At 52.5% G+C, this 27,332-nt stretch overlaps 1 protein-coding gene across 6 annotated transcripts in view; it reads right to left on the reverse strand.

Annotated features, from left to right (window-relative positions):
- ZBTB7C (zinc finger and BTB domain containing 7C) overlaps positions 1–27,332 on the reverse strand; it is a 299,319-nt gene that overhangs the window by 92,796 nt on the left and 179,191 nt on the right. For 2 of the 6 annotated variants that reach the window (XM_043889521.1, XM_043889520.1), the window contains exon 1: positions 14,671–14,793. The exons of 2 other annotated variants lie outside the window; for them this stretch is intronic. Coding sequence is in view for 2 of the 4 variants with exons in the window: in XM_043889518.1 (XP_043745453.1) it covers positions 14,671–14,795 (125 nt within the window). In the remaining 2 variants the exon portion in view is untranslated. Of the gene's footprint in view, positions 1–14,670; positions 15,022–15,267; positions 15,498–27,332 lie in introns of those variants that run through there. 2 more of the 6 variants (XM_043889522.1, XM_043889518.1) reach the window with 2 other exon arrangements.

The raw sequence follows: 27,332 nt of genomic DNA on the forward strand, positions 1-27,332 counted from the left end.
CCGTCAGATCTGGCTTGGAAGCTGGGATCTACATGACCAACTGATGCCAGCACAGCTCAGTGGAGGAACAGTCAGGTGGGCACTGCAATTTTTGTTCTGTTTCGTTTAACGAAGCTTCATAATCCCACTTCCATGTTGCTATGCATTATCTGCATTTGCGGCTTACAATATTTTCATGGTTTACGATATCCCATGAGTAGACGGCTGACAATTGATATCACCATTCTCCTCTCTTAGGTTACATTGATTGTTAGTAGCTTTTTCTCTCCTGTGAAGATATAGTGATTATCACATCTTTACTTTATCGGCGCATAGCTTCTGGAGCAGGGCGTGTGAGGGGTGGAGGGCAGGGACCATAAGTGCTGTCCTGCCCACATGCACACTTCTCTGGACAAGAGGCTTCTAAGAAGGTGGTCTGCAGCCATGTGACTCCAGGCAATTCTACCAAGAGGGCTCAGAGCAACTAAGGGTAGTGAAGGCTGACTTAATACTTTTCAACTCGCTCTGCTGAAGTATCTGAAACGGGCAGCGCTGTGTAGGGGGTGGTCGGGGCAGGACATTCCAGGTGAGGGCAGAGAACCAGCCACTTCAGGCTTGTGGGGACCAGAGGCCAAATGGACATAAGCAAGATTTTCCCAGGTGGGTGGGTTCCAGGGTTCAGGGGGGTCTAACAACCCTGGATTCCCATTCAGCTGTACATACAATCTACCCCACAAGGGAGAAAACTGCCCATATCTTGTGTCTTGGCTTCACTGGCGATGCTCAGTAAAGGAATGAATGAGTGAACGGAGGAGATGGGAACAACTTTTGTAACTCACACAGTCCTATTCCCACCCCTAGGAAATTTGAATATTCCCTCCCAGACCCTGACTCTCTGCAGAAGGAAGCGGTGTGCATCCACGGCCCAGGGGAACCAGTCCCTGAGGCTCTGTCCAGAGGAGCTGACACCGTGAGCTGTAGCATCTCCCGCCTGGCAGCTGTGGCCTGGGTGATCGGTGCTCAGGCACTGAGGCCTCCAGCAAACCTAAGGCTGGACCTCCACATGGATCACTGACTGCTTTCTGATCACCTGTCCTGTGCTCATCTCCATGCTAGGGAGATAAACAGGATACACATCCTGTCCCCAGGGAGTTTACAAACTGTGACGGATGAGCCAGATGCAGGCTGCGGAGGGCACAGATGTGAGCCACTGGGTCCCCCTTCAAGAAGGACTGGCAGCCCGGCTGCTAGGAGAGTGGGCTGCAGTCAGTCCTCAGCCTAGAATTACCCTGCTAGGGTGGCCTGGGCTGCCAGGCCATCTAAATGCGTGGTCACCCAGTGACACCCACATCCCAGGACTGCCTGAGGTCTCAGGGGCTCTATAAAGGCATGGGACAAGCCTAAAGAGGCCAGGTGTGCTCCAGAGGATCCCCTGGGGATGACCGAGGCTTCAACACCAGCTTTGCCTCTGCCCTGCCCCCGCCCTCACTCAGCCTCCTGCAGGGGTGAATCCCCAGGGCACCCTTGACTAACATCCTCACACTAAACTGATTCCTGGTCGGCTGACCAAGGCCCTCAGCCTTGGATAAGCAGGGACTATAATGCTGAATATAATTCATAGACTAAATTCAGCTTTAATTCTGTACTTTAGCCTCTGAGTGCTGAAAGAACAGTGGATGTAGCGATAAATGCTCTAAGATACAGCTTTAACATGCAGTTCTCCATAGGAATTGTTACGGAAGTTTTTATTAATTAACTTGTAAAACACAAACACATACATATTACAGACTTGCTTATTACTAGGAAGAGTTGTCTCTCTCATATTTTATGTACGATGTTGGGCTCTGGGGTCCTTGATGGATGGGGGGAGACCCAGCCTGGGGACAGTGAGAGAATTCCTTCCTGCAGGGCTCAGCCAGCCAGGAAAAAAATGCCAATTAAGGAAAAGTTGTCTGTAAGGAGTCATTTTAGTTGTCATGTTAACCCTATGACCTGGGAATCACAGGCTAGATACTGGCTCCCCAAGTCTTCAGGCAAACTGAGCTCCTTTAATTGGCATCTGTTCCTTCGGGGTGCAGTGACCTCTCCCTAGTCATGTTGAACTTTTGCAGGTTTGATGAAAAGCCAATGAAGAGCCAAGCAAAGCTTGCAGCCTGTCTGAGCCCCTAGGGCGAGGCCGGGGTGGGAGGAGGTGGGAATGGTTGCCCCCATGAGAACATGTAGGAGACAGTGGGTGACATATACCTCATCAGAAGCCAAAAGTACCTGCTGAAATAGACTCTGCACCAGAGTCCCCAGAGCCAAACAAAATGCAGCCTATCACCTTGAAGAACCGTAGTGTTTGCCTGATAATTTCCTTTTTCAGATGCTTTTACTACTAACTTGCATGTGTGTGTGCTAAGTCGCTTCAGTCATGTCTGACTCTTTGCGACTCTTTGGACTGTAGCCCACCAGGCTCCTCTGTCCATGGGGATTCTCCAGGCAAGAATACTGGAGTAAGTTGCCATACCCTCCTTCAGTTACTACTAACATTGTTTATTTTATTACTGATCACATGAATCATTACTATAGGCAGCCTCCTGCGGGATGGGAGAGTCTGCATGCCCACCCCTGCAGACCTGGCCAACAGGACCAGCTATAGGAGTTCTGACTGTGTGAGGACCACAAGGGTCTTTGGGACACACGGATGCAGGGGTTTGGGGGTGTTGGCTGGCTGGCCCAGGGACCTTGGGATTAAGGCCGTGGCACCCGCCCTCACTAGCTGAGACAGTGGGAATCCTCACATTTTTAGTTTGGTGTCTATAACGTGCTCTCTGAGCCAGCCCAGGAGCAGCTTAACTTTGTCAAGGAGCACGGGTGACTTAGAAGATGGAAAAACAATGACATCTTTTGGGAAATCGACAGGAAGGCTTTTAACATTACTCGAGGAGAAAGCCCCTTGCCAACACCCATTTTCCCAGCCCCTCTGCTCCAGTAGAAACAAGTGGCCAATATGGGGACAACCAGGAGGAAATATAGGGCCTAGACAAGGCAGGAGTGGCGGCTACTGATGTAAGCGTTCAGCTTTCCATGGTGGTAGCAGGAAAAATACCTGGTCACGGGCAGAACACAGGAGCCACTGGGAAAAGGAGAGGCTCTCGGCAGGGTTGGGCACGGGTGTCAGGGCCCAGAAGTTTGCCCTATGGAAGTGCTGAGTAGAAAACTGTTTTCAAGATGATGGTTACTATAGGCTAAAAACAGTCTATAATTTAGCTTTTTAATTCATTCATCAGCTCAGAAGGCAGCTATAACTTTCCCATTGTACAGATGAATAACCCAAGGCTCAGAGATTCCATGAAGTCCACAGTGACCTGGCTGGAGAATGGGTGAACTGAGACTGGACCTCGGGTCTAAGTGAGTCTCACCCAGCTGGTGCCTCCTGCTGGGGAAGCCATGGAAGAGATCTCACTCCTGAACAGGACTCTGGGTGAGACAGTGTCCCAGGGAGCAAGGTTGCCCAGCCCTGAATGGCATGTCTTCTCTTGTCTGCCTTGCAGACATCCCTGATACACTGACCGCCGGCCGCCTTGCTGGGAAGCCCCCTTGGTCATATGTGTATAGACATCCCTCTGTGCTGGGGACATCACCACTCAAAGCAACTTGTTTCTCAATTTTTCCATCCTGGGACTCAGATCACAGAAGGCTGAGGAAGCGAGATGGGGGCTGCTGGCCACAATGACCCAAGGACTGTGAGGAGCAGTCAAGCACTATGGCAAGAGTGTGGCCCTGGGGGAAACGTTTGAGTGCTCAGTCGTGTCCAACTCTTTGCGACCCCATGGACTATAGCCCACCAGGCTCCTCTGTCCATGGGGTTTTCCAGGCAAGAATCCTGGAGTGGGTTGCTATTTTCTGCTGCAGGGGATTCTTCCTGACCCAGGGATCGAACCCATGTCTCCAGCAGATGTCCCTCTATCATGGCGTGGCCGCACTGCCGCAGCTACCAGTGCCTTCTAAGAATGTGTGACGTGGCGAACCTGTCCCCTAGTGTGTCTCGGGCAAGCGATTCCAGCAGGGCCTGCTGAGAGCTGGGCCTGGTATGCCAGCACAGGGCCATGGCTGGAGCAGCAGGTGTTCTGGGGTACTGTGCCCACGTGGCCGGGCTGTTCTTTGGTGAGAGCATCACTTTTGTAACATTTGACCTCTTCAAAGGATGGCATTTAAACTTTATACACTGATGTCTTCTATTTCCTTTATTACTTCTCATGTTGACCCTTCCCTATTATTACTTGCTCTGGACTTTATACCTGGTAATAATGATGGTGAATAACACCATCAACTGGAATTCTTCACTTTCATTAGTAAACTGACTTAGTCTAAGAGCACGCCAGGATTTTATCATAGATGGGTCTTAATAAATATACCAACATAACTGTATCTTTAATCTACCCACCCCGACACCAGGGACTTGAAGACCCCATCAGAGCTCCCTGTCCCCCATCAGAGCTCCCTGTCCCCCATCAGAGCTCCCTGTCTCCCATTAGAGCAGGTCTCAGAGCCCAGCCCTGCCCAGCGTGACCAGTGGATTTTTATTCAAGCCACCTAAAACTGTTTGTGGAGTCATGCCTCCACTGCGTTCACAGGGGGCTGCTCAGTTGATTGTTAAAATTTCAGACAGATCCAACCCCCACAGGAGCTCTTGGCCAAAGAGATGCCCCCGTCCGGCTTCACATCACCTGGGACGCGTGCTGGGAAGAGGTCTTGGCATGGCATCAGGGTCTGTCCTGTCCGGCCAGTGAAGGCCAGCTCCTCGAGGGGCAGGCACGAGGCGTGCTCTCTCTCGGTCCTCATAGTAACCCGTGAGCTTCCATCCCCACCTTACACACGGGGAAGCCACAGCGCAGAGATGTTATGTAACTCGTCCAACGCCACAGAGCCTGTGAATGAGGGCCAGGACTTGAGCCAGGCCCTCCCCGACTGCAGAGCCTGGGAGGCTGTGCCACGGGGCTCCACCTTCGCTCCAGGCTCAGAGCCACCCCAAGAAGCCTCCCCTGAGCCCTCTGCCCCTCATCCCTTGCTCTGACTCTGAACAGACCATCTCCCCAGACCAATCAGCAGAGACTTTGACTTTTATAGACTTGTTTCATTGTCAAGTTCTGGTCTTAACCGGGTAAACAGATGACAATCTTGGGAGGGCAGGGGTCAGAGAGCTGCATCTGCATCCCCTCTGGGGCCAGCACAGGGCCTGGCACACGGTAGGGGTCGCCTCTGTCCTCACTGATGAGGCATCACTTGCCATGGCCTCACTGGCCACGGTCAAGGCCCCATCCAACCTCTCCTGGCTCCCCCGAGAGGAGGCTCACTGAGCCTGGCCTTTTATCCCAGCGTGGGCCCGGGGTTGGCTGACGCTCAGCCCTCTCCTCTGCCTGGTCTGCAAAGAGTTCACCACCATGTTATTGGAAAGGCTTCCAAGAGCTGGAGGCCAGGTTCACTCAGAGGGTGCACCACAGTAGGGAGGTTGGAAGAGGGGGAGGGCAGAGAGGGAGCGGGTAGGGAAGCGCCTCTCAGAGGGGAGCCCCAGAGAGAAGGCCGGGAGGAGGGGGCAGAGGCCCCACGCTGGGTGTGCACCAGGCCAGCCAGGGGCCCACCGCCCAGGGCCCCGTCCCCTAGGGCAGCCCCTACGCTCCATCCTTGGGTTCATTCCATTTGTTCCCCAACCTTCCTGGGGTCCAGTGTCACCTTGAAAAAACCCACTGGCCAGTAGGAAATTGTTCCACCCACCCAAACATTGGCCTGTGGCCTTGTCTAGTCTAGCCTGTCCTTTCAGAAGTCCCTGGTTCTCCCTTCCCTGCACTCCAACTGACAGTCCTCTCCAGGAGGCCCGAATTCTGGTCATTCTCACCCCAAGCCCCCACCACCCCAGGGCCAAGTCTGTGCCCAGTCTGCACAAGCAGGTATGATGTCGCTGATTAAGGTGGTCCTATGAGGTCCCCATTCCCACATAAAGTGCCCCCACACTCTGCCCAGAGGTACTGTGCTTTATCCTCTCACCTGAAGTACCCCCCACCCCGCCCCGCACTGGAAGAAATGTAAGTGTCTTCTTTCTAAGACAGACACCCCACGAAGGGGGTAACACGGTAGATAGCATCTTGTATACCTTGGTGTGAATCAGTGTCAAAGATTGACTATCTCCTGACAACCGGGTCAGATCATCAGAAACAGAGGACGGAGTGGAAGTCCTGAAGGGGTGCTAGAAGGCTGGGTGGGTGGGGTGATTCTGGAGCACAGAGTGACTTCTGAATGCACAGGCTCCATGCAGGTGGAAGAATCCGAACAGTGGAAGAAGAGCATGTCAGGACCAGGAAAAGAAGCTTCACTGTCCTGCCCAAGTATTGCTAAAAGGGAATGAGGAAAAACTAGCAGCGGAACATACACTCAGGGTGTCTTCATGGTTTCCCAGGGTCTCCATCACCTGGTGAGAACCCCAAAGCATAGGCAGTCCATACTCTTAGAGCGGGATGTTCACCAAAGATACACACATACACACCCTTATACATACACACAATCCAAAAGAAGATAGAGCAGTGCCCAGGAAACTGCCTCAAACATACTCCCTTCTAGCTAGGCTGCCAACAGAGGAGGCCCCACAGGTCAGCGGGAGGCGGATCAAGCCTGTTTCCTTTTATTGAAAGTTCTACCCTTCTAGAATTTCTCCTTCTCTGCAGGTCCAGGCCAGGGAGACATTCATCCCCATTCAAATGAACCTTCAAGGTTCTTCTTTCATTGGGAAAAAAATAATTCTCTCAAATCATTCCAGAGCAGTGGTTCTCATGTCACCCAGCATGTGTGTGTGTCTTCACCAGGAAGGCAGGGTGGGTGCGGACTCCAGGCCTCACCTGACCTTTCTGCTCAGGGGGCAGATCCGTGACTGTCCCCCCAACTCTGCCCTGCTCCCCCACCCTCCAACAGCTTTAATAAACACCGATTACTTCAGTCCCTCGGGCACAGCTGTCCCGTGAGTTGTCCAGTCAAGGGTGTTGGGGTGGGTGCCAAGGGCTGGATCTCCAAATAAACCAGCCCTCCCTTCCCCTCCTCCGCCGCCTCTCCGGAGCGGGCGGATGTTGAGGAGGAGGGCACGTCTCTGGCTGAGACCAGGGGTGACAGAAGCGCTTTTCTGAGCTGCCTGCTGAGGGTGGAGCCCCAGTGGGGGAGGGTGGGGAGCAGAGCTCGAAAACAGGGTAAGAGGTGAGGCCGCCCTCCCCATGTGTCACGAATCCAGGCCTCTCTAAAGCCCTCCATACAAATCAAGGAGCCCTGAATTGGCACCTCTAGGAGTTAGCCTTAGACTGCCTCTCTGGTTAAAATGTGCTGGCACTTTATTCGAGGATAGAAACAGAGTGTTAGGCAATTTGTCATCTATAGGAGGTGTGTGGGAAATGGCTAAATGGATGAATGAACAAATGACTGACACTCTGGGCTACTACTAGAAACAGCGGTAGAAGGGGAGGAAAGCTCTGGGGGCTTCAAGGGAGGTGGGTAGGGATGCCACCAAGGGGGCTGGGAGAAGAAAGGGCTGCCAAGTCAAATTCTACCCTGTCACCATTGTGCACACAGCCAGCCAGGCAGTGCGGGCCCTCAAAGAGCACGACTCCCTTATCAAGTAACTGCCACTTGCAGCTAAATCTTCCTCCAAGAAGTTGTGATAATTGTCCTCAGAGAACGTGACACTCAGAATTGTCATAACTGAATTCAGAAACCATCCACTCAAGGGCTCTCTGCATTTTTTTTTTCCAGCAGCAGAAACCCCCTTGTACAAATAAAGTTTCATGCAAAAACAGATGCACCCAGAACTGTTCTGCTTGAATCAACTCTGTGAATCCCCTTGGAGATACCCGTCTAATCCAACTCCTTGTTTCAGCAGGGAAACCGAGGCCCAGAGAGGTCAAACTGTGTTCTCAGGCTCCATCACAACCACCTCCAAGTACCTGGTCCCCTCTGCTGAGCATCTACTTCAGTACCTCTTGGGTGGGATCCTGGCTCGTATAATCTTTAAAAGGTTCACAGATGACAGGCATCAGGTTTAGGCACTGCTGGATTAAGCACTCGTTTGCAGGTGAAGAGTAAATTAGTAGCAAGATCTGATCCCAGCTGCCTGACAATGATTTCCAAGAAGTTATTGGAATTAATTTCTGGTGCTAGGGTTTGCTTATATTGAACTTGATGACACTGACAGCAATTCTAGCATATTCTGGTAAAAGGGTAATTTTTTTTTGTAATCTTTGGCAGTATTTCAAACTAGGTGAGCCCCACTGTACCACTTGGCTCACATTTATCTCTGTCGAGAGTGTGACTCCAGTCAGTCCCATAGGTATGACAATGGGGAAAAAGACTATTTCATTATGCAGCTAAAATACCACTGAGAAATGGAGCGCCCAGCCACACCAAGTGGTTTTGGATGAATCAGTGGATCCTGCTGGCAGCTGGGGCCCAAACAAGAATGGAATGAAGAGGTCTTGAGTTGCCACCTGGTTAAGATGTTAGCTCTCTAACAGTTTTATTTGCGGTCCCAAAGGGGTCATTTAATGCAATAAAAAAGTCATGATCTTAGTCGAGCCTCCACCAGAGCCCTGCACATTGGACAGCTTGTCCAATGGATGTCACACTCACTTCTGTTCAGGTCAATTTCTTCCTTTTCCCGGGCCTACCTTTCCATCAGCAGCTGCATCTGGATAAAGTGGGGCTGAGGAAGTGGGCTCTCTGGAGCACTCCTTGTAAGACAGAATGAGAGCACTGACCCTTGCGTCCCCCACGGGACCCCACACTGTCCCACAGAGACTGAGAGCAGAAACCTGGTGAGAGGTCTGCGACGTGCGGGGGAAACACCGGGCTGGGAAGGATGATCAAGAAGTTGAGATAAACGGATCTCACTATAGGTATGGCAAGCAAACGTGACCATGGATTCCAGAATATTTCCTGACTGTGGCCTCCTTGAGCATATAAGCCCCTAGAAAACAGGATGGCTACAATTTAAAAAGCAGATATTATCAATTAATGCTGTCAAAGACATCAAGAGACTGGAATCCTTACACACTGCTGATGGGAATGTAAAATGTGCAGCCACTGTGAAAAACAGTCTGGCAGTTTCCCAAAAGAGTTACCATCTGACCCAGGAATTTCACTCCCAGGTATATATCCAAGAGAAAATGCTAACCTATGGCCACACACACACAAGCTTGCACACAAATGTTCACAGTATTACTGATAAGAGCCAAACATGGAAACAACCCAGCTATCCATCAAGGGATGACTGAATTTTAAAAATGTGATATATCCATACAAGGAACATGACTCAGAAATAAAAGGAAGTAAAATAGCGATACATGTTACAGTACAGTTGAACCTTAAAACATTATGTGAAGCGAAAGAAGTCAATCACAAAAGGCCACATGTTCTATGATTCCACTGATAAGAAATGTCCAGAATAGGCAAATATATTTAGAGACAGAAAGTAGATGACTGGTGACCTAGACCTGGGGAGTCAGGGTGAAATGGAGAGTGACTTCTACTGGTTATGGGATTCTTTTCGGCTGTGATGAAACTATTCTAAAATTGATGGTGGTGAGGGTAGCACAACCTTGTAAATATATTAAAAACCATTGACTCGTACACTCTAAGTGGGTGACCTGTATGGTATGTGAGTTACATCTCAATAAAGTTGCTACAAAACAGAAAAACAAACCTTAGAAAAGTCCCTGTTGTTTAGGTTTTGCTGACTAGAGGGCATCCTCTGCTAGACTTCCCTAAGGCTTAAAGGAAACAGGAATTGCGGTCACTGTCACCTCTTGCTTTTACCAGCAGCTCCACAAAACCAATGAATCAACCCATTAGCTCCAGAAACAACAGAATTACCAGCGAGAATCCACAGCCAAAAAAGCAAGAGCCGTGAGCATACATATGTGCACATGTGTGTCTGCAGGCAAGGCAGAATTCTCTCGAAGGCCAAGTTCAGTTCTATGACATTATTTGGGAAGGTCACATATACATTTGCTTCTGGTTTGTATCTCATTTGAAAATGCCGACACTGACCATGTACTCTATTATTAGGCAATTTTTTCCAGTGTGGTGTCTCGGTGTTGCTCTACACAATTTGTTTGGAGGATAAACTCACTTTTTGAGTGATGAAGAACATCCCACCCCGGGGTTCTGGTCTAGGAAGGGCAGACTTCGGTTGTGCCAGCTTTCCCATCCTGCACCTCACGTGACCCGAGCCAGGTCACCCCTGGGAAAGAGCTCTTACCCCGGGGGAATCTTCCTTCTTTCTGGCTCGCTGGCCTCCTGCAGGTGGAGGGGAACCAGGGGACGAGGAGAGGCAAGGAGGCCCACTCTGGCTGGTCCCCTTCCAAGCAAAGGCCCTGGAGGAGGGGGCCTCCCAAAGGGAACAGAAGGGAGTGAGACAGGAGAGCACACGTTCTGCTCTTTCTGAACATGGGCTCAAAATGGAGACAGGAAAAGTTAAATTACTCTGCAACTCTGAAAGTCAGCCACTGGAGATAAACCCTCCCTTTGAAGAAATTACTCATCTTCCTCCATGGTGGTATCTCAGGGTCTCTAAGTATTCAAATGTATTAAGCAACGGCATGCACAATGTATAATACAAATGGCTCGTGTCAAAACTCCACTTTCCAAGTTATTATCGTCAATTTTTTTTTTTGCTAAGTCATGAGAAGTCCAGCGACTTAAAAATCCAAACAAAAACTGACAAGAACACGCGCACAAAGATGGAAAAACATCCTTCGTGGAAGTTACTATGAAGCGAGCAGCTTCAGAAGGGAAAAAACACAATCTCTGACTAATATGAAGGAGACTCCAAATTGCTCTTGGCAACAATCTCTCAACCCTAGATTCCCCTCCCTCTATTCATCTCCGCAGTTCCCAGCCAAAGGAAAATAAACTGAACAGCTCTCTCCCTGGCCCAACCTGTAGGGCTGCACGGCTGAGCAAGCGCTGAGCAAACAGACATCCCCATGCAATTATCCACCTGTGCAATCGCGGTAAACACAGGACAGCCAGGCAGGGGCTCACCGCTCTGACCGGACCGATCTTCTCAATATTGGGAGAAAAATGCCTTTATTCTGGCGCCATGACATCAAAACGAGCATACTATGATCTCGTGACCTCAAACCCAAGGGATTTTCTTTTTAAAAAAAAAAGGAAGAGGAAAACCATCCTCCCCAGAAGAGTGGGTATCAGTTCCAAAGAAGGAAGGCCCCAGAGCATCCTTCAGAGTGACTTAGCTTCGAGACAAGATTTATCAGTTCACCTTCCTCACAAAAGTGAGAGTTAATTCTTGAGGTGGTTCTCTTATGCCTATTACACCATCCAAGATGGAAGAAGTTAACAGGCCAAATGTCCTGGAATATTTATGGCCATTCTGGCTCTCAAAGATTCATCTGAGAACCATTTTTTTAGGACAGATATGTCAGGTCAGCTGAAACGGAGACGGACAGGAACATGGGGGAAATGGCATTGTCAGTGGAGATGCAGTGGAGAGAGCATGAGCTTTTCAGTTGAGTCCTGATACACCCTGGGAGGCGGGTGTGAGCTGCTCTGAGAGCTCTGGACAGTCCAGAGACCTGGGTTCTAGTGTTGGTTTCGCTACCAAGTGCTGTGAACACGGACAAGCTTCCCCAGTGGTAGGATGCGGGGACTGGCGCTCCCGCTGCAGCTCTAAGAGGATGGCAAGTGCCATCCCAGCCACTGCGGAACGAGGGTGGGGGCAGCGGGATGATGCTCTGGGGTGGCTCTCTGCCCGGCTGGCACGGATGCAGAGAGGTGCCAGCATGGGGCTCTTGTCATCTCCAGCTGGGATGTGCCAAAACTAAAGTCTCATCTCAGAACCCATCATGATAAACCAATAATCTGAATGGCAGGGTCTCAATCAGCTTCACGGGCACTCTGTGCATGCCATGACGTCTCCTGGAGCCAAGGACCAGTCCTCATGACTGAAGCTTGGGGATACTCATCATTTCAACCGCCTACCCCTCTCCTTCCCCCAGGCCTCCTGCTGCCTCTCCTTCTTCATGGCCGTGCTTCTGGAGCACCTCCCCACATACTGTCTCATTTCATTCACTCAGTACTCACCGCCCACTCTCCTCTCCCAGTGCCTGACCCTGCCGGGCTCACGTCACCAAAGGATGCACTATTGCAAATACTATTCCCATTGACAGAGGCCAGAGACCAGGTCAGATTCCCCTCACTAATGTACGCCTGACACTTAGCATGGTGCTTGGAAATCACACAGTAGACCATATTAGATCAGTTCAGTTCAGTCGCTCAGTTGTGTCTGGCTCTTTGTGACCCCATGGATTGCAGCACGCCAGGCTTCCCTAACAGTTGCTAAATAAATGACCAACTGATTGAATGGAAAGAAACTCAGGTTCAAGAAGGTGAACACCGGATGTAACACATACTATTTTTGTACAACAATTATACCAGAGCAATGGAGTCCTGTCTCCTCAACTAAAACGCAACATTCTAAAAGATGGGTGGTCGAAGGGGTAGCTTGGATTCCTGGCTCTGTCACCAAGTAGCTGGGTGGCTGACTTAACCCTCTGAGATTCAGTTTCCTCATCTGCAAAGTGGAGCTAACGTTTCCTAACTTATGTGCTGTGCAGGTTAGAGGAGACGACGTGTGCCAAGCACAGGACCTGGTACATGGAAGATGGTCTCTGAATGTCCCCTCCCTCTCCTCCCTGCCGGGAACCTCTCTGGCTTATCTCCCAGTCTTGACACAGCAGGATGAGCCTCAGGTTCTACGACCTCCAGGCCTGTGCTCTTTCTGTCTCCCTCCCTCGGGGTCCTGCCCCAGTGCCTCCTCTTAACTGAAGCCTTTGGCGACCTCTCTGGCTGCCAAAGTGCCTCTTCTCATTTTCCACACTGGCTCTCCCTGCTGTTTCTCCAAGTCACCCTGCTTGCGCCCTAGGCTTTGCTTATTCTGTGCAAGCCTCATTCATCAGTATCGGCGGACCCTCGGCGGCGGCTCAGGCCGCAGTTCTTTCCGAATCTCCCAGCAGGTCCTGCGAGGTGTTTGGCGGAACCCCAGTCTATCGGTTTTGTGAAGTTCTGGAAACCACACTGGAGGCCTCCGGGCCTAGGTGGCACTAGCGGCCGGTGGTTCTGTGTAAGGAGCGCTGGCCTCACCTGGCCCCTGGGGCTTCCAGCCCCTTCCTGTGAAAAGGGGGTGATGAGAGCCGCCGGGGCTGTCCTTGGGTGATAGTTTGGGAGAACTCAGGAAACAGTTCCAAATATCAGGCCCAGACGACAGAGCACAGGCTGACTCAGTCATCTTTTAGGAGGGCAGGGTTTTTTTTCCCTTTCAGCCCAGGTTGGGCCTTAAGGGGAGAGGGTGGCACTGGGCTACTTTCTCTTCCTGGGGATCTAACCAGAGGAGGTTCTAATCCCCAGGACTTAAAACCGGGTGAAGGAGCGGAGCTGAAACTTGAACCTGGCAGGGCCTTCGCCCTTCCTCTCCCTCCCCTTCCACACAATCTTCTCTGACTCTGGAGAAAAACTGCCTGATTGTTTCAACCACTTCCTTTACATTTTCATACTTCTGCATTTGGAGGGCTTTGGAAGGGGTACGCCCCCAGTCGGCCAATGAACCGCGGCGACGAGGCTGCCTCCTGTGCCCAGAGAGCCGAGTCCCCGGGTTAAGAAAGAGGGCAGCGGCCCCCAGCCGGGACAGCAGAGGCCAGAAACCAGGACGACCAGACCCGACGACCCTCAGAGCCCTCACTACAGACACGAAAACGGCACCGCGCTGGACTGTTGGGGGTTGGGGGGCGCCGCGCGCTCTTTCCACAGTCCCTCCCAGGCCAGCCGGTGGCCGCTGCAGGGAACCGGGCGCTCGGGAGGGCGAGGGGGGTCAGAGCGCGCAGACCCGACCGCCTCGCGAGCGAGCTCGGGGTCTCCGGCTTAGCTCTATGCCCACCGACGCCCACCGGCCCTGTTCTGCTTGCGATTCAGCCCAGGGACCGCGGCTGGACTCCCTCCGGCTTGCCCAGCGACTTGTGCCAATTCCCCCTTTCATTCCTGCCCCTGTCCTGACTTCTGCCAGGAGTTGCCTTGGCTTCCACATCACCCCCATCCCCAACCAAGTTTTGCGTCTGATATTGGAAGGAGGCGAGCTTTTTTTTGGGGGGGGGGGGCGGGGGGCAAGGTATTGAAACTAACAGTGTTCATCGGCCACTACCTTCCGAAGTGCCGCTCGCACTCCGCTGTCCCCTCTCGGCCACCCCAGAACCTGCCGCGAGGGCGGCGGGCGAGGGGATCGCGAGCAGAATTGCTGTACCCCGAGTCCCCGATTCTTTCCGGCGTTTCGCCGCGCGCCCCTGCATAAGCGCGGGGGCCCCATCACACTTGGCTCCAGCCCTAGGGCGGCTCTGTAACTCCTCTCATTCGCAGCCACCCAAGCCGCGCGAGCGCCAGTCGGAGCCGCCACCCGGGCCAGGGGTCCCCGCGGTGGAGCGCGAACGCCCGCAGCGGCCGGAGAGGGGACGCAGCCGCCCGGCGCCCGAGGGGCCTCCCCCGACCCCCAACCCCCGCCAATCCCCACCCCTCTCCACCCAGGGCCGCCTGCCCAAAGTCCCGAGCCCATCCCACTCCCGCTCCGGTCCGGCCCGGTCCGGTCCGGTCCCGAGGCCGCGGCAAACCCACCTGGCCGCCCCGGGGACGCCGCTCGTGCCCGGGTCGTGTCCTGAGCGCCGCCAGGGTCCCGGGCTGGGAATCCACGCGGCAGCGCAGCTCAGGGGAGCCTGCCGCAGCCGGCGGGAGGTTGTCATTGATTCGTGCAGGGCGAGTTAAGCCATTCCAGGAGTGGTTTTGAGAGAGCACTCCCACCCCTCCCTCCAACCAGAAGTATTTGGCAGGCAGCCCCTTTTCGTCCACCTGTACTGTTGAGCTCGGGACCGGGACCAATTTTACCAGTCGGGCTTTACTCCTCACTTTCTGATACGCAAAGTAAGCCCTTTCCTCAAAGGGAATGCAAAAATGAAAGCAGGGTGATGGGGGAGTTCTCCGCCCCCCACTTTCCTCCTGGGTCTCACTGTTTTTTTTTCTCTAATATTTCACAAAATGCCTTACCATTTATCTCAAATCAGGGGCAGCTTTTCATTGTCACTGTTTTTTTCCCCCCCAATTCTGCATGTCTTTTATTTTTAGAGGCAATTTGATTCCCATTTGCCTGAAACCTGAGCCCAATAAAATTACTGGAATTATATGTTTTCTCTTTAAAGGGTCGTGAGTGTAACTTACCAAATAAAACACTGCACAGCAAGCATTCAAGTGGCAAGTGACAAAGAGGGAGGTGCAGGAAGTAGGCAGAGAACCCTCCACTGGGTTGCCCAGGGGAACCTGGCCCAGAGGGAGTCCGGAGGCCTGAGGTGGGGGTGCCTATGGCAGCTCCTCCCCAACAACAAACACAGTATCACCAGACTGGCTTTGGCTTTGCTCCTTTCTAAGACTGACTCAGAAATGCCAACCAGAGACCCAGCAGTCCACATTTGGGGTGGGCCAGCCACCAATCCCAGAGAGGTGTGGCGGGGCGCCCTTGCCCAAACTGTTCCTTGAAACCACACACCACACCCTTTTCGAAAACTGCCAGCTAGGAGGCGCCTGCTGCTGTCAGCCCTCTTCCCCAATAACTGTCCTTCACTTGGTGGGGTGGTGGGGGGACCTTCATGAACTCCTTGGTACCTAGGCTGGCAGTTTTCAGAAGTGGGGGAGGAGCAGGGGGTGGGGGTGGGGGATCCTTCTTCCCTGGTGACCAGCTCCCCCGTGTGAGATGGAGAATCAGCAGGAAAGAAATGAGACCAAAGAGAGGCCTGGACCTCACCACCTCTACCACCAACACGAAAGCACCCCAAAGCCAAAGGTAAACCCCAAAGATCCATCAGTCGATGAAGGCCAAGGATGGGACAGAGGGTTTGCAGCATGCCAGGAAGAATGGTTCAGACTTAAATGCCTCCTCCAGCAGGTGCCCCCTGCCTGAAATCCCAGCGTTAATGATTCATCCCGTTGTGGGCCACGCCCCAGCAGAGAGCCTGCTCCAGGCAGGCAAATTTGCTTCAGGAAGGCAGGAAGGGTCTCTCTCTCTGTGTAGTTCTAAAACTGTAAATACCCATGGGTTCGGGGCAAGAGTCCCTACAAAGGGCTGGAAGGAGTTTGTCAGATCTTCTCTGTATGGTAGGGGGTCATGGATAGCAGCCTTTTGGGGGGCAGAGAGGTTTGGAACCAGGGAGAGCTGAGGAAGGCAGGGGAGGGAAGGGGAGGGGAAGGGAGGGGAGGGGGTGCAAAGTCAGGGAACCGGGCACTGAGGTCAGAACAGAAGGTGCTTAATCAGGGCAGGTGGACAGTTTCCAAGACTGGATGACTCCATAGCTTTTTATCAAAAACTCCCGGAACACCCAAACCAAAGAATGAAAAGTCAAATCCCTTTGTCCACAGAGGCGCTAATGAAATACCCAATCAAGCGCAACTCCACACTCCACTCCCAGGCACCGTGGGTGAAGGTGCCAGTGCATGACCTGGACGGAGTCAGGATCAATCCAGAGATGTTGGCTGTGCGCCCACAAGTTGAGGTTTGGTTCTGGCGGCCTGGGTGGAGGTGGGGCGCCATGGGGTGCCACCCTCAGAGCCTCAGGTCTTGTGAAGAGATAAAGCACCGGGGGCTCGTCGGCGTGGGGCAGGGTCCACAGAGCACTCTTCGGGGTCCATTAAGGAACCGGGTCCTGCAGTCATGAAGATAGAACTCCTGGGTGGGGGGAGAGGGCTCCCGGAAGTGGTCCCTTGGGTCTGGAAGTTTGTGCTGCTGTGAGCAGGGGCGGGAGTGAGGGCTAGGGGACAGGGCAGCTGGCCGGGTTTACGGGGTTCTCCCCGGGCATAAACCATCAGGCTGACAAGGGAGACCCAGTTTATGGATACAACTTCCAGCTAAAAGGAGAGAGTACAGGGCAGGGCCTGCTTTGGAGGGAGGGAGGATTGGAGCACCTCTTTCAAACCCAGCTGGAGCTGGATGTGGGCAGAAGGGGAGGAGGAAGGAGGCTGCAGGGAGGGGTAGCGGAGAGTTGCGTGCCCAGCCCAGCCTACCCCTAGGCGGCTCCTCCTAGCAGGGCTCTGGCCCCTGGACCTGAAGGAGTGTCTGACTAGGCCAGTGGGTGGTGCCAGGGCTGACTGTATTGCAGCCAAGAGCCCCGGGGGAGAGCTGGCCACAGTCCAGCCCACTGGCTGGGTACCTCGGTGGACAGTGGATGTCATTGCACCCTCCCCCTTAATCACTGTGTGTGCGTGCTAGGCTGGGACCCGCCCTTTCGGAAGGGCTGTGGGCAAAAAGTGGGGAGCCCTGCCCCAGCCCCCCTCCAGCTTCGCCTCTCCCCTGTTCTCAGCCCCCAAACCAGCTGCCTCCTGAGAACAGGAACCTAAAGGAGTCTTGGCGGGTGGGTGGGGGTTGGCGAGAGAGGCTCCCACAGCCACACAGAAGGGCCTCAGGGCGGGCCAGACTCTAGATCTGTTACTGTGCCTCTCCTCTGGGGAGGTGGTTCTCGCCCCCTCCCTCTTACTCACCCCCTCTCCCCCTCCTTCCCGCCCCACCCTCTTCCTGGGTCAGGTCGGTCAGAGCACTTGGAAACAGGCTGGCTTACAGACGCCTTGCCTTCCACATCTGCCTCCAAACCCACAACACACTCTTGTTCCAGGGCGGATGAAAGCTCCTGCTCCAACCACCAAGCAATGGCTCAGAAGGCTAAACAGAAGCACAAGCAGCAAATTGGCTACCGTCAACTTGCAACTTCAGTGGTGCCCGGTCCTCAGCTGTGATGCAGGCACGCAGACAGCTTCTGTCTGGGCATGCACACTTACTGAATGTCCGTATACACGTGTGTAGAGAGGTGGACACAGAGACAGGCCGTGTCATCTGAGAACACTAATCACTGCCAGCTACGGAGCATCTAGCCCCTCACTTAATCCTTGCAGCCACACTAGGACGTAGGTCCTTTCATCCTCCCCCCTTTACTGATGAGGAAACTAGGGCTCAGAGAGGCCATATCTTTTGTTTGAGGTCACATGGCTTGATAAATCATAACCACTGGACATAACACCTGGGTCTTTGGACACTGCTGCCCAGAGGCTGACCCCAGGCTTGGATTCTGGCTCTTTGTCTGTTTCGTACAACGGGCTCCCTAAGGAGCAGTTTGCTTTGCTGGTGTGTGTGCCTTGGTTTCCCCATCTGCTGAACAGGCAGAGTAATGGCTCTTACTGAACTGAGAGGCTGTTATTGGCCAGGAGGAGGCTGAGATGGAGCTTAGGCTTTGGTGACGCGCAAGAGCGAGTCTTCCCTAGAGGATGCACATGGCCCTGGGGTAGAGTGTTACTCAAGCTGGAAACCCAGAGTCACCCTTGCTGCCTCCCTCTCCTTTCGCCGCCTGCCCCCCAATCCTGCTCCAGCCAGTCATCCATGTGCAAGACTCAGATCTCCAAAGCAGATCTCGGATCTGCCTTCTTCCTGCCTCCTCCCCTACGACCCCAGCCATCACCCCTCTGCCCGTGACTTGTGCAGGGAGGACCCCTCACTGGCCTCCCTGCCCCCACTCCTGTCCTGCTCCTTCCACCCAGCACTGCCCAGGTAATCTCCAAACGTGCCTCTGGTCACATCGCAGAGCACTTAACATGTGGTCCAGATGGCTCTCCACGGCCCACGAGGCACAGAGAAATCCCTGCCTGTCTTTCCACACCCACCCCCACCTCCCACCCCATCCTCCAGTCACAGACAGACACACCAGTTCCTCTGCCTTCCTGTTGTGGGAACTTCCTTGGCCTGCCTTGCCCTCTCCTACCTCAGGTTGTGAAGATGCGTCACCTCCTCAGAGAAGGCTTCCTTGACTACCACAGATAAATTAGAAAACCCGCCCCCCTCCCCCATTATTTGTTTCTGACCCTTAGTCAAAGCACTCATGCAGCTTGCATGCTTATATTTGATGTCATGTTTACATTGAACTGGTGGCTCAGACGGTAAAGCGTCTGCCTGCAATGTGGGAGACCCGGGTTTGATCCCTGGGTCAGGATCCCCTGGAGAAGGAAATGGCAACCCACTCCAGTACTCTTGCCTGGAAAATTCCATGGACGGAGGAGCCTGGTGGGCTAAAGTCCATGGGGTTGAAAAGAGTTGGACATGACTGAGTGACTTCACTTTACATTGAACTCTATTTGACCATCCCTCCCACTGGAACAGAGGCTGCTTGTGGGCTGGGGACGCTGTATGTCTTTTTCACTGTATATAGTTGGGCTTCCCTGGTGGCTTATCGATAAAGAATCCGCCTGCCAATGCAGGAGACTTGGGTTCAATCCCTGGGTCAGGAAGATCCCCTGGAGAAGGAAATGGCAACCCACTCCAGTATTCTTGCCTGGGAAATCCCATGGACAGAGAAGCCTGGCAGGCTACCATCCAAGGGTTGCAAAGAGTTGGACACAACTTAGCAACTAAACAACAACAACAACATACCTGAAAAATACAAATAAACAACAAAAAAACATATTTGATACCGGTTAGCCTCCTGACAAATACACTGGGGGATAAAAGTGCTTATAGAGAAAACCATAGATCCAGGAGATAGGAGGACTGACTCTAGTCCTGGCTCGGCCACTGGCAGGCTGCATGGCCCTGGAGGTGTCACCCGCCCTCCCCCATCCTCATCTTCATCCTCTGTACGGGGGAACGATTCCCAGGTGGCTCAGAGGGTAGAGCGTCTGCCTGTAATGCGGGAGACCAGGTCTAATCCCTGGGTCGGGAAGATCCCCTGGAGAAGGAAATGGCAATCCACTCCAGTATTCTTGCCTGGGAAATCCCATGGACAGAGGAGCCTGACAGGCTACCATCCAAGGGGTGGCAAAGAGTTGGACACAACTTAGCAATTAAACAACAACAACAACAAAAACATACCTGAAAAACACAAATAAACAAAAAGCAGATTTGATACAGGTTAGCCTCCTGACAAATGCAGAGGAGCCTGGTGGGCTACAGTCCGTGGGGTTAAAGAGTCGGACATGACTGAGTGACTTCACTACGGGGGAACTAGGAGTGAGATGACGACCAGGAGACTGACCAGGTCGACACTCAGCAGCCAGGCTGTCTTTCATCCTCAGAGAATAAAAGTGTAGGTGCCCATAAATAAACAAGGCGAGAACCCTGGCTGTCAGGTATGCGAAAGGGCTTCGGGAAATTTTTGCGTCCCTTGTTGGCCCCCGGCTGATTCTTGATGTGAATCAGCTCATGAGGACTGTGGCATTCTCACATTCCTGAGCACTCCTCCCCCTGCACCACCCCCCCACCTCTGCACAGGCTGCCACACGAGCGTGGAAACAGGACCACACGCAAGTGAACCAGCAGGAGACCCAGTCGGGGCTGATTTTATCTGGGGATTACCAGCCAACAGCCATGCTCCCCCGACTCGCCACGTCTGAGGGCCCAACCTCTGAGGAGGCCTGTGCGTGCAGTGCTTTTGGGTGTCCGTGGCTTCTACACCCATCACGCTGCTTGGCTTTCACAGCGACCCTGAGTCCCACTCTGCAGATGAGGATACTGAGGCTTAGCTTAAAAAGTGAGTGAGCTGCTGAATGGAGCTCTTTGAAATCAGAGATGCAAAACTCTTGTGAGGTTAATATTCTTATAAAACCTTATGTATATGAGTATATAATTTGAAAGAGAATATTGATATAGCTGAAAAAACAGATGAGAAGGTGACCCATAATCCCACCACATTGAGGCAATGCGACCACCACAGGGCAGGACCCCTAGTCTCTCTTAAGTGCTTCAGTGGCCACGACCCACCCACCTCCCCCCAACTGGAGCAGACAGTCCTCACCCCCCACCCCCAACCGCCTCACTAAACACTGGCTTCCCCTGACATCCGACTTTGCACTTCTTAGGTGTTCAACAAATGTCTAATTAAACATTTAATTAAATTTTGAGGAAAACTAAACTGGCTGGAGCAAAAAGGGGCCGCTTCAGACGCACCTGGCCTCTTCCAAGACAGCCCAGCTTCCTGTCTACCACAAGCCGAGTCCTCACTCCTCTGAATTCCCCGGTTTGTATTATGCTCACAAGGATGTCCCTGTAATCACGCAGCTCTATCACTTTGATCCTCAGATCAGATTTTATTCACATGTATTAGAATGCCAATGTGAGATAACAATTCATCGGCTCTTGAGCATCAAGAACAGAGAGGGAGCCACGACTGAATGTAAGCGAAGCTTATACAGTCACAAAGTTTATCCGAATCTGCCCGTGGCCAGAGCTGCACTCACTTCTGCTTCTGGGTCTTAGTGTGGCAGATGCAACACCCAGGACCCACTGCAGTTGGCCGGACACCTTGACCTAACTCCCTGACTTCTTCAAGCACACAGAGGTGATCTGGGGAAGCCCCTGGCCTTTGGTTGCCTGGTCCAGTGGGCACTGGAGAAGAAGGTGAGGCCCAGTGAGGGTGGCCGGGTACTGGGAGCCCTCCCCGCCTCCTCAGGTAGGCTGGGAGACTAGCTGGGGCTCGTCCTGGCCTCGGGTGGGGGCCTCTGAGAGGAGGTTCAGGCTGAGCACAGGGTGCCCGGGTGCTGGAACTGCTGTCTCCGGGGAAGTGAGGGGGAAGTACCCGGCCAGGCTGGGCTCACGGCTCGGGGCTGGGGCCTCGCCCTCCCGGAAGATTGTATTGTGCGGCGCCCTCGGGAGGAGGGGAGGACCCGCGAGCCTCAGCAGAGCAGCTGGTGCTCTGGGTGACTGGGCCTGTCACCGCCAGCAGACCGGGGGCGGGCGTCCAGGGAGGAGGGCTTGGCCGGTGGGGGCAGTGGCCGGAAAGGGGCTACACTTCCGGCCGGGGAGGCAACGCCCCTCGTCCGTTCCTCCGTCCCTCCGGCCTCCTTCCTTTCCGAGGTGTGTACGGACTGCCTCCCCGTGGCCCCCACTGCTTCGGCCGTGGCTATAAGGTGAACACGTCACGCGACACCTTCACATGTCACGTCTCCATCCTCATGGAGTTGATCTTCCAGTAGGGGAGAGACAATGAGCAGATAACCATCTACCATGAAGTCAGCTGGGTGAGGCCAAGTCTTTGTCCCTCGTCTTTTCCTTCTTTGTCGCCCACGGCCTCTCACCTCATTTGATCCCCACCCCCAAGGGGCCGGGAGAGCCGGATTTCTAGCTCCCACAGACCGTGAGGCAGTGAGGTTGGGGGTGGGGAGGTGACTTGCCCAAGGTCATACTGGGCACAGTGGTGAAGACGCTGCATGTAACCCCAGCCAGCTGACTCCTTGCCCAGTGTTCCCGGCACTGTCTTCCCCAGCACAGTCATCTAGTCCTAACAGCAGAGCAAGGAGACGACTTAACTCTGTGCTTCTAGCAGTGTCTTTTTTTTTTTTTTAAGGGGATATTTATGCACAGAATACTAAAAAAAGCAAGAAAGGAAGGAAGGCAGGGAGGGAGACAGAGAACGCAAGGAAAGGAGGAAAGAAAGGAAGAGAAAAAAAGGAACTAAGAATCTCAACCTCGAGAAACAACTAACTTACCTAATATTAAATGACCCTTATGAGACAGGCCCCTGTGGGTCTAGGCAGCGTAGGCAGCTGAGGTGCAAGCTATACTGGCTACAAACTCTGGCTTCAACCCAAATTTTCTTTGGTAAATAAGGTGAAAGTTGGCCTATCCTTCCTGGATCCCTGCAAATGTGGGAGGCCCCCTAACCCAACCAGGCTATTGATACCCTTGGGCATTAACATGGATGCCCACTTGTCCCTTAGCTGGTGTTTGACCAGGAGGAGGAAGGGTGGTGACAGGAGGAGGAAGGCTGGACAGGTTTGACCAGGGGAAGATGATGCAGGGCTGTGTGTGCGCGGGCACGGTCGTGTGGGTGTACTGTGCACGGAGACCGGTGAGTAGAGGGGCCCGCAGCTGGGCTGGATGACTGCTGGGGAGGGGCTATACACCAGCCCCTTCTCTGTTGGATGAAGCCGTGAACAGGGCTCCAACACCCTCCAGAAAAGTGTCTGCCCTAAATGGTCCCAAGGTGCTCAGGCAGGGGGTGGCCTCACCCCTCCCCTTGTGGTGGTCAGGGTACTATTGCCGGGGGTGGGGGGGGGGGTGGTGGTGCTGAGAATGGTTAGCACAGCCCACGATCCTTCTTGAGGGCCAGACAAGCCAACCAGGCTGGATGGTCAGCCCAGTGACCTTCACTTATTGAAGCTGGCATTTTCATTAAGGTCAAGGGTAGGTCTGTAGGATGAGTGGGAGAACAAGGCAGAACTGAATGGTCACGATGGAGATCAAAACAAGGGCCTTGCCTTCCCACAAGGACCACATCAAAGAAAAGACTCACCGTTAACCCCCAAGGACAGGAAAATAATGATAATCATAATAGCTGCAAGCACTAAGGCATCATTTCTTTTAATCCTCAGCAACAATTCTATAAAGTCTATATATTATTATTCCCCTTTTAGAGAATGGCAGCTCAGAGCCAGGATCTGAACCCAGGTCACAAAGACCACCGTTAAAAATCACTTTTAATCCTGGAAAAGTGCATGAGGTAGCTCAGAATATTTTTGGACTTTGAGTAGAGTGGGAGAAATCAGAGTGAGACAGAAGGTTAAGTCCCATTAATCATAACGGGGGGAAAACATTAGGGCAGACCCTTGTCTGAGGCTGTCCATGTTGTTTGGGGTATCCCAAGGCCTACCTTAAATAGCCATCTGCCCATTAGAGTTAGCAGGTTCACCTAGCAGTGAATTCTAGGACCAGTAAAGTCCTTGGTAAAGACTTTACATTTACATGGAATTCTCCAGGCCAGAATACTGGAGTGAGTAGCCTTTCCCTTCTCCAGAGGATCTTCCCAACCCAGGGATCAAACCCAGGTCTCCCATATTGCAGGAGGATTCTTTACCGACTGAGCCGCAAGGGAAGCCCCCCTTGAAGGACAAAGAGGTGTAAGAGCCTGCACTGTGTTCTGCAGGCGAGTATGGACTGCAGTGGTTGGAGCGTGGTGCTGTCACTCAGAAGATGGACTTCCGATCCTCTGCTAGAATCTCTGGACTGCTGGTTGCCACGTAGATTCCTGGAACCCTTCCTCAGACCGCTGAATCAGAATCTAAACCCCAGTCTCCATTTTCACTAATGCTGGGGCTTCCACGCTGAGGGGATAGAGGCAGTGCTGGCGGGTAACCGATTGGTTTGGCCTTGCTGGTGAGTGGCCCCGGGTTGAGAGCCAGTGCTGTGCAGACACTGTCCCTCACCTAGGTCCTTGGGTGTGTGCTGAGGGTGGGGGTGCAGAGCAGAGATCGCATGTTAAGCATGATTCTTTACATCAACCATTTTTAACAGCTGCATAGAGCACCAGCGAGCGGACACAATATCGCATACATAAGCACTCCGTCCTCTTGAACACTCAGAGCTTTTCCATATTATAGGTAGTACTAGGATGAACATTCTTATGAATGAACATCCCCCATATTTTGGATTGTTGTCTTAGATTCTCAGAGAAAGGATGGGAAGTATATGAACATTTTCATGGCTCCTAATATATAGCACTAATTTGCATTTTCCAAAAAAATATTGCACATTGAGGCCGACCTGGCAATGTTCAAGAGTGTCAGTTTCACCACAGCAGTTGCCAGTATTTCCACAATCTCACTTTAAAGGTAAGGAACAGAGGCTGAATTTGTCGAAGTGACCTGTGGCCCGTCTAAAGTTATGCTTAGTCAATGCCAGACTGGGGATAAGAACTCAGGGATGTCTTATTCACCAGCCAGGGTATTTTGCTGCTACGGGCTTTCCCAATCTCCAACCAGGCAGGAGGGAAGCCATCAAGCCCGGCGTATGGTTCCCTCTCTGTCTCCCTCTCCCTGCCAGCTCTGATGTCAGCTGCCCAAGAAGCTCACGTTTCAGGGCTTTTCACTGTTTTTCTGCTTCTAAAACCGGGGCCTCTCCTCTCTCAAGCTCTCCACCTTCCGAGAACCTTCCTCCGATGGTTCAAAGGAAATCGTCACATACTTGAACTTCGGGTTAGATGTAAATAAGTGGGTGGGGAAGCAGTGGGACAAAGGTGAGGTGACAGCCAAGGAAAGAGACAAAGGCCAGCCAGACTGGCTAGAGCAGTGGGTACTGCAAGAGGAAAGATAAAGCGAGAAGGTGGTTGGGGCCGAATTAGGGAGTTCAAGTCTGAGGGACTTGAGAGCATCCCTGGCCAGACACCTGCTGCTATGGGGACAGGGGTTGTTTCCAGAGGAAAGCTGGGCAGGGCCCTTAACCAGGTATCTCGGTGGGTCTCAAAGGATCCTTAAACCCCCCAGCTAGACCATAAGAAAAAAACTGCAAGAGTATCTGAGTATGCTCTTTCTCAGGACAGACAGCCCAGTGTGTTCAGATTTTCAAAAAGGTTTCTAACCGATCCCACTCCCCTTCCAAATTTCAAAGCAAAATTAAAACGAGAGGTTAAAGTCAGCTAGAAATATAAACTTTGTTCCTGAGTTACATACACACACACACACATATATATTTTTTACCCATGGTAAAAAGAGAGGAAATAATTATAGATGGTCCTTCTCAGATAGGTAGATGGTAGGTAGATATGTAGGTAGGTGATAAATTGATTGATAGATGATTGTAAATGGTAGACAATTGATAGATGATTTCTAACGATAAATGATTGATAAGCAATCGATAGAACAGATCTATAGATAGCAAATAGACCCAGTAAAGAGTTATTATTTGTGCCACCTGTTTTCTTCTTTCTTCCTGCGTGACGTGGAGCTGGTGGAGCTGGGAGGAGCTGGAAAACCTGCTGCTGAGGTGTTCAGATCACTGCCCTCCAAGAACGATCAGAGGCAAAGATAAAGCCTTTTGTGAAGTGACAAAGTCAGTTAGTGGGAAAATGGGATTTGGTTTCACAACTTTTCCAGAGCCATCTCTTGCGTAAGACGGGACGCCCTTGAAAACAATCACAGTGAGCCCTTCTCGAGCACTTAGTGGGTGTCGGGCACTGTGCTAAGTGCTTTACAAGCAATATCTTGTTTACTTCTCAGCAGCGCTGGTGATTCGGGCAGCACTATACCTCCTGTTTTACAAGAGAGGAAATGGAGGCCCTGGGATGTGAAGTCACCAGCCCCAGAGCAAACAGCCGCCAGTGGAACAGTGGGTACCGGAAGCCAGCCGGGCTGGGTCATGGAGCTGGGGCTCGAGACAGCCTTTGAGAGCAGTCGTGTCGTGTGGTCAGTAATCCACCCCATCTCTGTCTTCCACAGAAGGGCTGGACCCTGAGTAGCTTGGCCCTACTGTTCTCTTCTCCTTTAAAGGAATAGTCTAGTGAATATACTTGAAATTATCCAGGTTTATTGTCAATACTTGTGAAAAAAGTGTGCTGGTAGTATTAATAGTAATTATAGTCATACCTCCCATTGACTGAGCATCTGAGTCAGACAATACACAAAAGGCTGTAGAGTCATTTTAATTCCATCCTTACAACGAGCCTCCAGGGTATCAGGGGGATCCCTTTTACGGATACAGGTGCTAAGGTCCAAGGAGGTTTAGATAACCTGCCTGATGTCAGCGGTGAGTGGAGGAAGGCTAGACAGCACCCCTGCTCTTTTCAGTTCTCTGTCTCTTTCTGGGCCACACAGGGCACAGAGGTGCAGGGGTTGGCTGTCTGGTTGGGCCTGATGGTTGGGGCATGGGAAAGGCCCAGGTCAAAAGAAAAGAAAGAGGGGAGAAGAGAAGGAAAGGAAGTAGGGAAGAAGGGAGTGATGGAGGGACAGGGGAAGAAGGAAGGGAGGGAGGAAGGTCACACGGATGGTAGCTATGCGTCAGGCAGCACCAAGATAGGGATGAATGACCCAAATCTAGAGTTACAAAAGCCCCATCAGAAAGTGGCCAGGGTAAGTGACTCAGTCCCCCTGAGTCACTCACTCCAGGATACAATCAGAGGTATGACCCATGTCTTTTTGAAATTTGGCTATAGTCTTTGAGGCCAAAGCTCACTACCCCAGAAAATGTTCCTGGCAGGGTCAGATGAAGATAGGAGTATGCCCCTTCGATTAAAGTCCATGGTCCTTTTAGCTCCGCCCCTCTCTTGGGTTTTGATCTTGATTCTGGAAGCCCTAGGGCCTGGGACACATGAAGTGCAGGAGAGACAGCCAGCCCCTAGGATGGAACTAGGAGGGTGGGGGTGGACAGGGTCACAGCCCTGATTCAGGGTCAAGGGTGGAAAAATCTATAATGGAGAAGCATGTAAGTCTTGTCAAGTACAGAGGCCGAAGCTGGACACAGAGTCTGAGAGGCCTTCAGGGCAGAGGCTGCA

This window comes from Cervus elaphus, chromosome 27 (assembly GCF_910594005.1).
Source record: "Cervus elaphus chromosome 27, mCerEla1.1, whole genome shotgun sequence".
NCBI classification, from domain to species: domain Eukaryota; kingdom Metazoa; phylum Chordata; class Mammalia; order Artiodactyla; family Cervidae; genus Cervus; species Cervus elaphus.